The sequence below is a fragment of the Tiliqua scincoides genome, chromosome 2 (genome assembly GCF_035046505.1).
Source record: "Tiliqua scincoides isolate rTilSci1 chromosome 2, rTilSci1.hap2, whole genome shotgun sequence".
Lineage (NCBI taxonomy): Eukaryota > Metazoa > Chordata > Lepidosauria > Squamata > Scincidae > Tiliqua > Tiliqua scincoides.
The window spans coordinates 124,425,944-124,439,927 of NC_089822.1; the positions used below are offsets into that span (position 1 = coordinate 124,425,944).

At 44.9% G+C, this 13,984-nt stretch overlaps 1 protein-coding gene across 1 annotated transcript in view; it reads left to right on the forward strand.

Annotated features, from left to right (window-relative positions):
• LRP1 (LDL receptor related protein 1) overlaps window positions 1-13,984 on the forward strand; it is a 374,302-nt gene that overhangs the window by 250,119 nt on the left and 110,199 nt on the right. The window contains exons 16-22 of the mRNA XM_066617850.1: window positions 1,621-1,746; window positions 4,589-4,729; window positions 5,252-5,377; window positions 6,852-6,968; window positions 8,513-8,593; window positions 12,153-12,320; window positions 13,476-13,658. Coding sequence (XP_066473947.1) covers window positions 1,621-1,746; window positions 4,589-4,729; window positions 5,252-5,377; window positions 6,852-6,968; window positions 8,513-8,593; window positions 12,153-12,320; window positions 13,476-13,658 — 942 coding nt within the window. The remainder of the gene's footprint in view (window positions 1-1,620; window positions 1,747-4,588; window positions 4,730-5,251; window positions 5,378-6,851; window positions 6,969-8,512; window positions 8,594-12,152; window positions 12,321-13,475; window positions 13,659-13,984) is intronic.

Here is a 13,984-nt window from a genome sequence, read left to right on the forward strand (position 1 = left end):
GGAGGCTGAGAGATTTGTGTTGATTTTGCCTAGTGGCAAAATACTATTTTCAGTCTTCTAACAAGCTGTTCAAGGCAATCGGTTGTTGAGCCCCTTCTTTGCTTGGGAGCACCTGTAATGGTACAGCTTTCCTAAGCACTTGTATGTTGGTCTGTGAGGGACCTAGTGGCTAGACTACCAGGTCTCTCACAGATACCAGTGCTCAAAAAAGGTATACCATTATAGTTGTCCCCCAGGCAGTGAAGGGGCTCAAAACTATTCATTGCTTTGAACTGCTTGTTCGAAGACTGAAAGCCAGGCACACTGTAGGGTGGCCCCAAGAAATGGTGGCATTGATGAGCTAACTAGCATATTTAACTAGAGCTAATAGTGGCACTGTCTGTAGTTAATGCAAATGTGAATATACAACAACTATTTTACGGTAGATATCGCATAAGCAATATATTGCATAATATTGCTGTGGGTTTCAGTGGCTTTAGAGGAAGATAAGCAGCATAAACCTTCTCTCAATACCACTGCAGTCCCTTTCTCTACTCAACATTGTTCATCAAAGCCAATCAGAGAGACGTGTCCAAGATCACACCCTTGTACTCTGCATTAATTAGTGTATTCACCATCCCCTGGTACTATAGAGACACAGATTATACTTCTTATTAACACTAAAATTACATATTGCAAACCTGGAAACAAACATCCACGCCTCTTACATCATTGAATTGTGACTGCTACAAAGTGGGTAAAGAGCACTATGTGGTAACTGATGTTCACTTGGCTTGTAATGAAACAAGCCTGTGATGGTGGTGTATGCTTTCTGTTGCTTCCCCTTTGTGACCACCTATTTATTTGCCTATGTGCCTCCAGGCACCCAAGACAATGGTTCATTTTGTTTTCAGTCTCCTCAATGCCTTTTCGCACATGCTGTCACCAAGGTGCTCCTGAAACATTTTCCTAGCTTCATGGAAGCTGTTTACCTGCAAGTGGATCCTACACTGGGAGATCGTTTTATGATTTATCCACATCACTGGGACTGATTCGCTTGAACCTTTCCTATAGAATTGGCAGCCAGTTTCATGGGAAAGATTGGGTTGGCCTCATCCATGTGGGTTAGGTTATTTAGATCCACTTATCAATCAGTAGCTCCCAGGCTGCTGAAACAGTGTTTAAGGGACTTCATAGAGAGAGGTTAAAGGGACCTTCTGTGGGTTGGCAGAAGTAGTATAGATTAAAAAACATTTGATAGCAAGAACAAATTGCATGAAGGAGGAGGTGAAAAAAAAATCTAGCCACCTCCGTGCATGTTGAAAGTCTCCAGCATGAAAACAATATGTATAGTCTTATTAGGGGTGGGATTGTGATGTGGTAGACAAGTCCTAGGAGTCATATGACTAAAGTATAAAATTTAAAGCTGTAAACCTAGTGGTAGAGCGCATGCTTTGCATATACTGTAGGAGGTTCCATGTTTGGTTCCTCGTATCTTTATGTTGAGCATAGACAGTACTGAGCTAGTGAACCAATGGTCTATCTCTATATAAGGTGAGTTCCCCCCACCCGGTCATTTGAGAATTTTTTGTTAATCTATGGTCTGGCTTTTGTCATTTCTTTTCCTTCTCCATAATGCAGTTGGCTCCAACAGATGCCGAGTGAACAATGGAGGCTGCAGCAGTCTTTGTCTGGCTATTCCCCAAGGCCGGCAATGTGCATGTGCAGAGGACCAGATCTTGGGGCCTGATTTTCTAACCTGTCAAGGTACATCTGTGCAAAAATGTGGAAGTGTAAGAGGGAGATCGCTTAGGGCTCAACACTCTCTAGTAGCATTTTGGAAGTGGGCGTATACAATCAGCTAACCTTGAGGCTTCAGACAGTTGAGTGTTAGGGCAAGATCTTTACAGAACCAAGCACAAGAGTGACCATTTGCAGAGACATGGAGTTCTCTACCATTGAAGTGTCAAGAGCTGTCAATGGTAAGACTGGGTGGATTGCCACATTCGGCTTTCTCTGGTGGTGGAAGCATCATCCCACCAATTCTCCACCCCCCACTGATGGGCTGTGTTATGTATTCAGCTTAGTTTGAGATTCCTTTTGTTTTGAGGAGGATAAGACCACCAGCTGTCCTTAACTGGAAAACTCAGGGATTTAATTGTTGTTTCTCTGATCAGAAGTTTGGGACGAGAGTAGCCTAAAGCTGTGAGCAAATTCATTTATTCATTCTATACTACCTTTCACTGGATAGGTAGCAAACAAAAGTATAAAATCATGAAAAAGCTTGTGTTGTAATCAGAACTCATTCAATGCAAAACGCATTAAACAGCAGGCACAGGACACCTCAGCACCCAAAAGCTTAATGAAACAGAGGGGGCCTCCCGTATAGCTGAGGCAGAAAGTTCCACATCTGGGAGGTTATCCCAGAGAAGGCTCTGTCCCACATACATGCCAGTCAAGCCTCACTCAGTGATGACACTCAGAGCAGGGTCTCTTAGGAGATTTTAACAAAGGAATAGATTCATAGGACAGGTCACAGTCCTTAAGGTATTGAGAACCCAAACTGCATAAGGCTTTAAAGGTAACAACCAGAATCTTGAGTTGGGCCCAAAAGTGGATGGAAGCCTATGTAGTTTCTGCAGGATGCGAACGATATGCTCCTGTCCTGTGGGCCCCCATCAGCAGTCTGCCTGCAGCATTCTGAACCAGTTGGAGTTCCTGAACACTTCTCAAAAGCAGTCTCATGTAGAGAGTGTGGCAATAAGCCAATCAGTCGACCATGGTTCACTCTCAGTTCCTTGCAGCATCTTCTACAAGTACAGCTTGATCTGGATGTGATCCAGCCTTCCTCTTTTGTTGTGCTCACCAGTATGACTTGAAGTTGGTTCCCATTTGCACATTCAGCACTGCAGCATCAAGTGGTAATTTTTATGTGTGAAGAAGTATTGCAGAACAAGTAACAAAAAGAGAATGTCCTTGTGACTTTCTATCTTGCCAAACACAACAGCTTATTCTTAAAATCACATTATCAGGGCCTAAGAATCTTCAGGTACTGAGCAATACAGTGATAGACATGCATGGACGTGAATTGGACATGAGTTAACACTGCTCAATCTGTAGAGGGCTGAGGGCCCAATCCTATCCAGTTTTCCAGTGCTGGTGCAACCGTGCTAGTGGGATGAGCACTGCATCCTGTGGTGGGGAGGCAATCATGGAGGCCTCCTCAAGGAAAGGAAACATTTGTTCCCTTACCATTGGGCTGCATTGTGGCTGCACCAGTGCTGGAAAGTTGGATACGACTGGGCCCTGAGATTCTTGCTAGTGTTACCCACATAGACTTTTCACACGTTCTAGCAAAGTGACCCATGATCATGCTGTATAAGTAGGAGAGGTTAACAAAAACACTGCAGCACTTAGCCCAGCTGTTCATGGAGAGCTGCAAAATTAGTCTGCTCCTCCAAAGAAGTTATTCACTCTTGTTCTATTCTTTTATAGTGCATAGGGTACTTACTGCAGTCAGGAACTACATACTGGGCTGTGTGGGCCTTTGTTCTTTTGCCAGGACTGAAAGCTGGTTGGACTTTTCCTGGTTCTTTATAGGTGTCATTGTTTGTGAAACTGAGGGCCAATCTAAGCTAGGTTTGGATCTAAGCAAGTTAGAGTTCTATTTTTTTTACTGGCCCAGTTGTTGTATGTTTAACAGAAATGAAGCAGGTATAGCTTTCCTTTATCACTTTTACCTGCTTTTTTCTATATGTCAGGGTGGTGTAGTAGTTCAGGAGTTGGACTTAGACCAGGAAGATCCAAGTTCCAGTCCTCACTCAGCCGTGAAGCTTCCTGAGTTACTGTGGGCCAGTCACTATCTCTCAGTCTCAACTACTTCACAGGGTTGTCATGAGAATAGAAGGAGGGATGGAACTGTTTTTACCAACTTGAGATTCTTTGAAGAAGGTTAAAAATGTGATAAATATGTCAGGCTGCTATAAGGGTAGTTTAAAAAGAAAAGGAAGGTGGCACCTCTGTTTGCAAAGGGTCCTTTTTGGGTTTCGAAATTGTGTAGAAGTAAGAAACTGGTTCTGTGTTGTGTTGGTGTTTGAGTTGCTGCATTAAGAATATATCAGAGCTACCAAACTGGGTCAGACAAACCAAGAATTCAGCCCAGCCTATTATTTTGGCTTCTGAAAGTGTTTGTTGCCAGCTGCTTCAGAGGAAGCTGCAAGGCAATGATGGATTGATCAGTCCCTAGTCATTTGCTAACTGCTTCTTCAAGTTAGGGTTTAAGAGGGATATTCAAAGAATGTTGTTGTTTTTCTGGGTTGTTCTATTTTTTATTGACTGCAGGTAGTAAAAGTTTACCGTCAGCTTAAATTAATCACTTTGCAGAGTTACAAATTGTTTCATACAGAATTCTGTGGGGGCTTATTAAATATGAACACTTGGCTGTATTTCGCACAATTGTGGTAATCTGGGATAGGGAAGTTTTAATAACTTTGATCTAAAGGCAATGTGGGAAAATAACCTTTTTGTTGATTCTTCAGGAAAAAATATACTGTCTTCATTGAAACCTCCTAAATCTAGCGCCCTTCTTTTTTGTGTGTTTCTTGGCTAGCCAACCCATCTTACGTCCCACCCCCTCAGTGCCAGCCTGGGGAGTTTGCCTGCAAGAACAACCGCTGTATACAGGAGCGCTGGAAATGTGATGGGGACAATGACTGCCTGGACAACAGTGACGAAGCACCTGAGCTCTGCCGTGTGTATTTCTTTAAGGGGTTCCTTCCTTTGACCACTGCCACCTGCCCATAGGGCAGATGTGACATATGCTCTAAGTATACCTGTGCTCAGCCTGTAGGCTGGGAGTGCCCTGTTTTGGGTTGCACAGTGTTGGTGAATCTGGAGTATAGGAAGGGAATCTGGAAGTGAAGGTCAGGTTGAAGCCAATGTGTGGGAGACAGCTCTCTTGAATTACATCCCAAGCATTGGTGTCTACCGAAAAAGACAAACGAGGTCCCAGTCGTATTCAACTTTTCAGCGCTGATGCAGCCATGGGGCGTGGGCTGCATCCTGCTGTGGAGGGACAGTCACGGAGGCCTCCTCAAGGTAGGGAATGTTTGTTCCCTTACCTTGGGGCAGCATTGTGACTGCATTGGTTCTGGAATGGTGGATAGGGTTGGACCCTGAATGATCCTGAAGTAGTTTAGACTTTCATAGGGTTACTTATATTTGTCTGCTGGAACAAAAACATCGACACCTTTCTCTTTTTCCCTTCTTCAAGATCAGCACACTTGCCCCTCAGACCGTTTCAAGTGTGATAACAACCGCTGCATCCCTAACCGTTGGCTGTGTGATGGGGACAATGATTGTGGGAACAACGAAGATGAGTCTAACTCTACCTGTTCAGGTGAGGGTCTCTGATTTCTGTCTTTCCATCTGTCGCATTTTTACCCCCTTCCCCTTCCTCAAAAGAGCTCATGATAGTTATTTCTCTCTTCTTTTCTTCACATTTATCCTTGCAACAACCCTGTGAGATTGTGTGTGAATATCAGGTAGGATTGTAGGGTATTATATTAGGTGGCTTAATGCTTTCACCTTTTAGCCTATCTTTCAGAACATACAATTCTTATAGGTTGAGTTTCGACTCCCAGTTTAGTTGCCAGCATGGGCTGCTTGTTTATATCCTGCAAAGGGCACTCATGGCAGCTTTCAAATAAAACACACACACGCACAGGCATGTGCTACTTAACGATAGGAATACGTTGTGCAATTAGGTCATTAAGTGAACATTCAGTTCAATCTATTACATTTGTTGTGTAAATAGACACTCCCTGCCAGTCAGTAGTTGGCTGCACAGGATACTGGAGATAGATTGCCTCTTCTTTGCATTAAGAGCCTCTCTGTTGTGTAAACAGAGGCTCTGCTGCAGGCCATGAGTGACACGATTGCCTCATTAAGAGCATCTTTATAGTGCTTTGACCACCTATATATGCGGTTCATCGTTAAGCGATTGGTTGTTAAGCGGCACACGCTTCTGTGTGTGTGTATAATTTAAAACAATAAAACACAATAAACTTAGATCCAGTTTAAAATACATTCATAAAAAAGTTCCATGCTCTACTGTGTCAGCATAAAAAGGCTTCCCAAAGAACTCCAAAGAGGGAGCTGTTCTCAATTCCAGGGAGAGGGCATTCCATAGACAAGGTGCCATCACAAAGAAGGCCCTGTTTCTTATTGTCATTCCTTTCACTTCTGCTGGTGGTGGCACAGTTAGAATAGCCCCCTCTGATGACCTAAGAGAATGGGTTGGATTGTATGGAAGGAGGCGGTCCCTCAAATACCCTGGACCCAAGTTATATAGGGCTTTATCATATAGGGCTTTGAATTGAGCCTGGAAACGAACTGGCAGCCAATGTAGTCACTGAAGCAGCGACCTGACTGAGTCGAGCCGACAAGCCCCAGAAACCACATGGGCAGCCGCTTTCTGCACTAATTGCATTTTCCAGACCGTCTTCAGAGGCAGTCCCATGTAGAGTACGCTGCAGTAATCTAATCTGAATGACACTAGCGCATGGGTCACTGTGGTCAGGTCTGAGCGACCCAGGTATGGTCGCAGCTGGCAAATCAGCTGAAGCTCCTGGGAGTGCTGCAGCCCACAACTGTATTCCAAGCATGAATTCTGGATTGCATGTCTACAGTCAGTGTCACTTCTGCAGATAGTTACTGCTGCAAGTTCAGCTCTCCCATTTGATATGTTTGGCTGCTGGTTTTTCTACCTGTGTGTGGAATTTGTTCCCATGTGCTATTGGGGTGATCCAGGGAAGTTGTCAAGTTCTGCCACTAACATTGCTCTTATTGTTTACTGCCACTTGCCCTCTCAGCTCGTACCTGCCCTCCCAACCAATTCTCCTGTGCCAGTGGACGCTGTATACCCACCTCCTGGACCTGTGACCTGGACGATGATTGTGGGGACCGCTCTGATGAGTCAGCTGCATGTGGTGGGTGTTGGAATGTGTCTCGGTGTATTTAGATGCACAGCTATATTGTTGCTTCAAGAGATATTGGTGTATTCAGTGCATGTATCTGCACAAAAAACAGTAGTTGCAATATCTATTGTTAAGTGTGCTGGATGACAGTTGATAGAGACTGCAGCCACAGTACCTGGGAAAACTGTAAATTTCCCAGACTGGTGGGCTTTTTCACACATAGTAGAGCAACAAATTTCAGGAATCGCATTCATTTCTGTCTCTCTGAAAAGTTTGCCTGTATTAAGGTGTTTGAAATGCCACTTTTTTGAGTACCATCTTTGCAGATGCTCCTTTTGCACAACTTTTCCACTGCAATCAGAGATGGATAGCTTGCTCCACACATGTCCATGGCATAAGTAAGAGGCTTTGCCAGTCACTGCCGCCTCCTGATCTCAATTCTACACCCTTCTTGCCCAATCTGTGCATCTTCTGCATTGCCAGTCCACCATAAACTTACACCTTGTTACTGATACACTACTGCACAACTTGTGGCAGAGTCAGGCCAGCTAGAACAGTATCATGCATTTCCTGTGGCATTGGAGCCACATAAGTCCTGCCATGGTGTAGATTAGGGGTCTCTAAACTTTTCGGCTGAAGGACCACATCAAATATCTGGCACAGGGTTGAGGGCCGGGAAAAAAATTTAAATATAAAATTTAAATAAATACATTAGAGATGGAACTTGGATGAATGAATAATTGAATGGGCTCAAATGTCCAGGATTTCTCCAAGCACGAACACAGCCCAAGAAATAAAGCACACACTTAAATGGACCCTCATTCCACCACCCCACAAGCACATCTCTGGTTGTATTGGTCAACTGGGCCAGATACTCTCAGGGGATCAGAGGCTGGCCATGGGCTGGATAGAGGCTTGCCGCGGGCTGCATCTAGCCCCCGGGCCAGGGTTTGGAGACCCCTGGTGTAGAGTACTGCCAGTGGTGCTGGTACAACTGGTTGAAAAGCCTTGACCTGTACAATGCCTGTGTTTTCAGACGTGTATTTGTTGCATTCAAGACTGGTGTAGCCAGATGAGGCACTGACTGAGGGTCCAAACCCATCAGAAGGTCCACTTGCCCATGTTGACCCCTGAATCCTCAGTAGTACTGGCAGCATTAGTGTCCACCAAGCATTAGTGTCCACCATCAAGGAGTGGGCAAGAGGCACCATGAAGGACCCATTGCAGGACTTTGCCCCTGGTTGTGGCACTGGTCTCATCCTCGCATCACATTTTTAGGTAGACTGATAAGTCTCAGGTGTACACTTCAAAATGTAATAAATGAAACGGTCCTGTCTTAAAAGAATTTTATCTGTTGCTGAGTTGGTTGCCTAATTCTGCTGGATTTGATGCTTCTTTCAGTTGGGATAAAAGATGCCAAAACATCCATGGATGTGTATGCTAGAGCACCAGACCTTAAGTCAGCTACAACCATCTGTGCTGTGCTGGGGTGATAGAGCATCTGGCTTTTGGTATACACCCTGCTAATACTGCCTGTTCTTGTTTTCCTTCGGCAGCCTACCCAACTTGCTTCCCTCTGACCCAGTTCACCTGCCACAATGGCCGCTGCATCAACATTAACTGGAGATGTGACAATGGTAAGTGCTACTTTGCTGAGTGATATCCTGCTGAATTGATTGTAGTGGTGAGATCTGAAGCAAGGGAAAGCTTCCTGTTGTGGGCAATGGGGTATTTGGGAAAAGGTGATCTAGGACGTCCTTCTCCATATTTGTGTTTTCTGCATGGTATCATCTGTTTGCTTTAATCTGCTACCTGTTTAGCCCTGTGTACACAAGGGGGCTTACCTTGCATGATGTTGTGTCTGGCATTTCCCCCCTTCTCCCCCAAGAAACCCCTTATGCAGAGGGATTAGGTAGACAAGGTAGGCTTTAAGTCTTGGCATGACATCTTCTGGTCTTACCATCCCAACCTTCCTACCAGAGATGGGTTTGCAAATACTTTTCAACATCCTAGGCTGCAGCCTCTTTGTTTGAGTGAACTGTGTAGTTCAGTTCCCCTTGGAGGGTCTAAAGTACCCTTCTCATGTCCAGTGCAAAGTTAAGCACACTTCAGTCTATTGATATCAATGTCTTGTTGTGACCATCTTTACTTTTTGTTTTGAAATGGAAGCTGAGCATTCAAAGCCTAGAATATTCCTGAGCAGGCCCCCATTCCCCACCTCCATGATCATTCCCCATAGAGGATATGGACTCTATGGGCTGACTTTCCTGGTGCACCCCCTTCCCCAATTTTTTTAAAATTGCCTGTCTTAAACATGTCTCTGTGTTTCCATTTTCATTCATACTTGATTTTCTTTTCCATTTTGACCTTTTTTTTTGCGTGAGAGTGGTATTGTGGGTTTGTGTGTGCATGTCTGTGTTTGTTTGTGTGTTCATTGTGCCCACTCTCCTGTCTTCTCTGGTTGGTTTCTGTGTTTCAGAAAAGGATTGTGGGGATGGCTCTGACGAAAAGAATTGTCCAAAAGCTACCGGTTAGTGCATAGATCAACATGCACCTCAACTCCCCATTTTCTGTACCCTAAAATAACTGCCACTTTTCTGCACAATTCTAGTGACTGCACCAAAAAAAAAAAAAAAAGGCCAAAAAGACACCCGGCTAATTAAAAACACCACAGGTCTTTTGCTTCTTTTGACCTATGATGATAGAGGAGGATGCTCCAGCTTTGCCACCAAGGCAGGCCATGTATGGGATCTACTTTACTAGTATCATTCATAATGATACAAAGAACTTGAGTGTTCCCCAAAACCCACAGCCACTGCTTTTGTCACTCAGGTTAAAGCCTATGCATGTTTGCTTGGACATGGGTTTCACTCGGTTCAGTGAAACTTGATTCTGAGTAAACATGCCCAGGAGGTCTTCATTGAAAGCTTCCATAGCTTCCTGGGTCAGGCTCCAGAATGATGGGAAGGGGAACAGTCTTATGTGTGAGTGGAAGGGACTGCTTCATAGTACAGCCCAATCACAGCCAGGTTTACTTAGAAGTAATTCTAAGAATTACCTGCCTAAGTAATTCCAAGAATCACTTCTTGTCACTGAAGTTGAAGCCTATGCTAGATGATACAAATTAAGCAACTTGATTTCTTTGATTTTATGTAATTTATTCTGCAGCAATTTTTGTCACTGTTTTGCACATTCTACATCGTTATGCAAATTACTCAACTTTTGCATCTTATTTCACGTAATTTATTTTTACTGTTTTGCATTCTGCTTCCGATACTCCTTGTGAGGGATCTGTTGGCCTCAGGAAATCTTATTCAGACACCACTTTGACTTTTCAGACTTCACTAGACATTGCCCAAACAGTTTCAAGAATGTATTTGCAACCATGAGGACTTGAAACTTGCTTTTTTACAAATTGAATGTGATCAGGCTGACTTGTTCTTAGGAAGCTGAGGTCTTGCTGTACTTGTGCAGAATCACAGCATACAGACAGACCTGTTGTGTAATGGTTAGAGCTGGGAATCAAAATTGGAATTCTTCAAGATTAAGGGTTCGATCCTAAGCAACATGCGCAGGCCCAGTGCTGGCATGCGCTGTCACAAATGTGCTGTAAGGCACACCTGCGACAGTCTCTGCCAGTCCAGCGCCGGATCAAAGGACCACCACCCGGAGCTCCACTGGTCCAGCGCTGGACACAGGATAGCTGCCCCGAGCTCTGAGCAAGCACCGGGTGAAGGAGAGGCAATTCCGGATGGGAGGAGAGGCGTTCCGGGCTGGAAGGAAGGCATCACGGGGGAGGGAGGGAGCAAAGATGGCAGCAGGCCCTGCCGCCATATCCTTACACCCCTCCAGGCCTGGGAGATCCAACACAGGTCTCCTCGAATCCGTGCCTGCTCAACAGGACCCATCAGGGCTACCTGGCTGTTACATGGTGTAAGGAAGCTTAATCTCCTTTTCCCCATGTAGCCCTGGCACTACTTCCCAGCCCATCTGGATGCTGCGGTAGCCATTTTGGTGCCGCTGCAGCCTTGGGCGATGGGAAGCTTCGGATTGGACTATAAGGCTTTAAGGCTATCCGCACTTACCTGGGAGTAAGACCCACTGAACTCAGTGAGGCTTGCTTCTGAGTAGACATGCATAGGATTGTGCTGTAGTGCCGGAATTTTTTCAGGTTCTTGAGGCTGAATTCTTTCAAAGGCACCACCTTAGGTGCGCTTTGGGAAGAAAGGCAGAATACAAATCAATCAATCAAATCAATCAAATAAATAAATAAAAGTTAAGGGCACCTGGTAAAGGGGTGAGTGGAAGGTGAATTTATGGGGGTGGGGGGAGCATTACATTCTCTTGCCCTCTTTTCCAGTGCATCAAGTTATCCTTGCTGTCAAGCAAAACTTTAGGAGGAGGCTGCTCATCATTTTGTGCACCTCTCTTTGATCTAGAATTAGAAAGAAGAATTAAAGAGGGGAGGAGGAGAAGTGGGAGCAGGGATTCAAATTACCAAGGCCAAGTGAAGCTTAGCAATTGGAGTGGTTTTTTTGGACTCTGGGTTTGCTGCAGGGAGAGGAAAATCCAATAATACAAGGGCAAATAGCAGCAGCTTGATTCAGCTGGAAAACTTTTTTCACGCTAAACTATTCAAAGAAATGCTTGTCCTCATTAAAAAACTGAAGCTGTACAAACCACCAAATTTCTAAAAGCAGCATCCTGATTTAGGCCAGGGCAAAATAGCGCCCATGCATGTGCCATATCTCAGCGCACACACAAACATCATTTGGTTACCAAGAAATGCACAAATGTCACGGATTCCCCAAGCCCACTGGTGTGATACATCCCCTCTCACTTCACCCACTCCCCTTCCCCTTGGTGCATGAGGTGATCTATGCAGTTTCTGTGTTTTCATTTTTCTATTATTATTATTATTTATTAACAACTTTTTAGTTGCTTTACTAGCGGCAAAAGCTCTGGGAAAACGGGAAGCATGTTTGGCTGAAGTGTGCATGGGGTGGGAAGGTGCTATTAGGCTAGTCGAGACACCCTGAGACCTTCGGCAAAAAATTGCTGAAAAATCTGAGACATTCCAGCCGCTTGTCAGTTGGCCTATCGCTCCTGAGTGGCTTAGAGGGGTATGGGAAGGGATAGCATCTGCCCTCACAGCCCTTGCAGTCTCTGACCCTCCCTTCTTCTTCCTAATTCCAGACAACGACTGTGGGGACAACAGTGATGAAGCTGGCTGCAGCCACTCCTGCTCCAGCAACCAGTTCAAATGCAACAGTGGCCGCTGCATCCCCGTGCACTGGACCTGTGATGGGGACAACGATTGCGGGGACTACAGCGATGAGACCCACGCCAACTGCACCAACCAGGGTGAGGGTCTGATGTGAACCAAGCCGTGTATATACACCAAAAGACTTTGATGAAGTTCTATGCCAAGGACAACCAAAATTGTGTGTGCGAGATCAGCCGTGCAAATCTGTACATCTAGGGAAGAAGTCAGCATAGGTGATGGGTAGTTAAGCTTGTTCTAAGTAAGAAAATGTTTTCTTACCTTAGTTCGGTCAACTATGTAGAAAACAGAAGCATTGCTTTCTGAACACTGGAGCCTTTTGCAGACAACCCCTGCATGCTTCGAAATGTTTTTTTTCTTACTTGTGGTGCTAGATGTGCTTTTCATTGTAACAAAACCAAACTTTTCAAGAACCCAAATTATGTATCAAATACTGTATTCTCTCTGCAAGTTCTGGATTCTGTTTCACAGTGGGTTATGCCCCTGGCTTTAGCCAACGGGTGGCAGATTTCCCCAGGGTTCCAACTGATGGAACAGGGACTGCCACTCCTTATATGAGTTAGGTTTATGTGCCTCCAGTCTCTGAGACATTCTGCCCTTAATAATAATAACAATAACAACAACAATAACAACAACAGGTATTTATATACCGCCTTTCTTGGTCTTTATTCAAGACTTTATTCAAGGCGGTTTTCCTAGGCAGGCTGATTAAATCTCTGTAGGGATTTTTACAATTGAAAGAAGGTTCTATCTTTCAAGAACCACAACAGTCCAGGTGTTTCACTCTGATCTGGTTTCACATTCTGGCCTCCATCCTCCCACGCTCAGAGCAGATGGAATCGCTCGGCTTCAGCTTGTCAGCTGCTTCAAGGTTGCATGGTGCCGTTGGCCTCGAACTGGCAACCTTGTGGATGTTATCTTTGGGCAGACAGAGGCTCTACCCTCTAGACCAGACCTCCTGCCTTTTAATGCTTTCAAAAGCTCAAGACAGAATCTTGGTAGGTGCTTTCTACTTTTTTTTTTCCAGGTATCTCTTCCCTGTGGTTCAGCAAGAGTTACATAGGAACCAGTGATAAATGTGGAGCTTCTGACAAACCCTGTGGGCTTGCTATTTCATCTACACTCTGGCATCTTTACTAGCTTCCCTGTTTAGCCGTCCCTGACAGCACCTTGATGTTACACACGCACTAACTCCAATTCGTTAACTTGCTGTCTTTTTGTCATTCCATCCTCAGCCACTCGCCCACCTGGAGGTTGTCACACAGATGAGTTCCAGTGCCGGCTAGATGCCCTCTGCATTCCCATGCGCTGGCGTTGTGATGGTGACACTGATTGTATGGACTCCAGCGATGAGAAGAACTGTGAGGGTGTCACCCACGTCTGTGATCCCAATGTGAAGTTTGGCTGCAAGGATTCTGGTAATAGCATTGTCAGGGTTCGGATGAAGTTGATACACTGTGGGCATATGACGCTGTGGGCACTTTCAGACGCATCGTCACTGAATCATAAAACTCGCTAGGTGACTGTATGCCTGCCACGTTTTCTCATCCTCACCTATATCAGCTACCTCAGAGTTTTTGTAGGAATAAAATAGAGGTGGGGGGATCATGTGCACTGCCTCATTTGAGAAAGGGCAGGATAAAAATGTAATTAAGTAATCTGAATCTCTGCAGGGCCAGCAAGGACCTGAATGGGATCCATCTGTCTAACTTTCTCCTGTGAGTGTAGGGTGTACTGAGAAAGA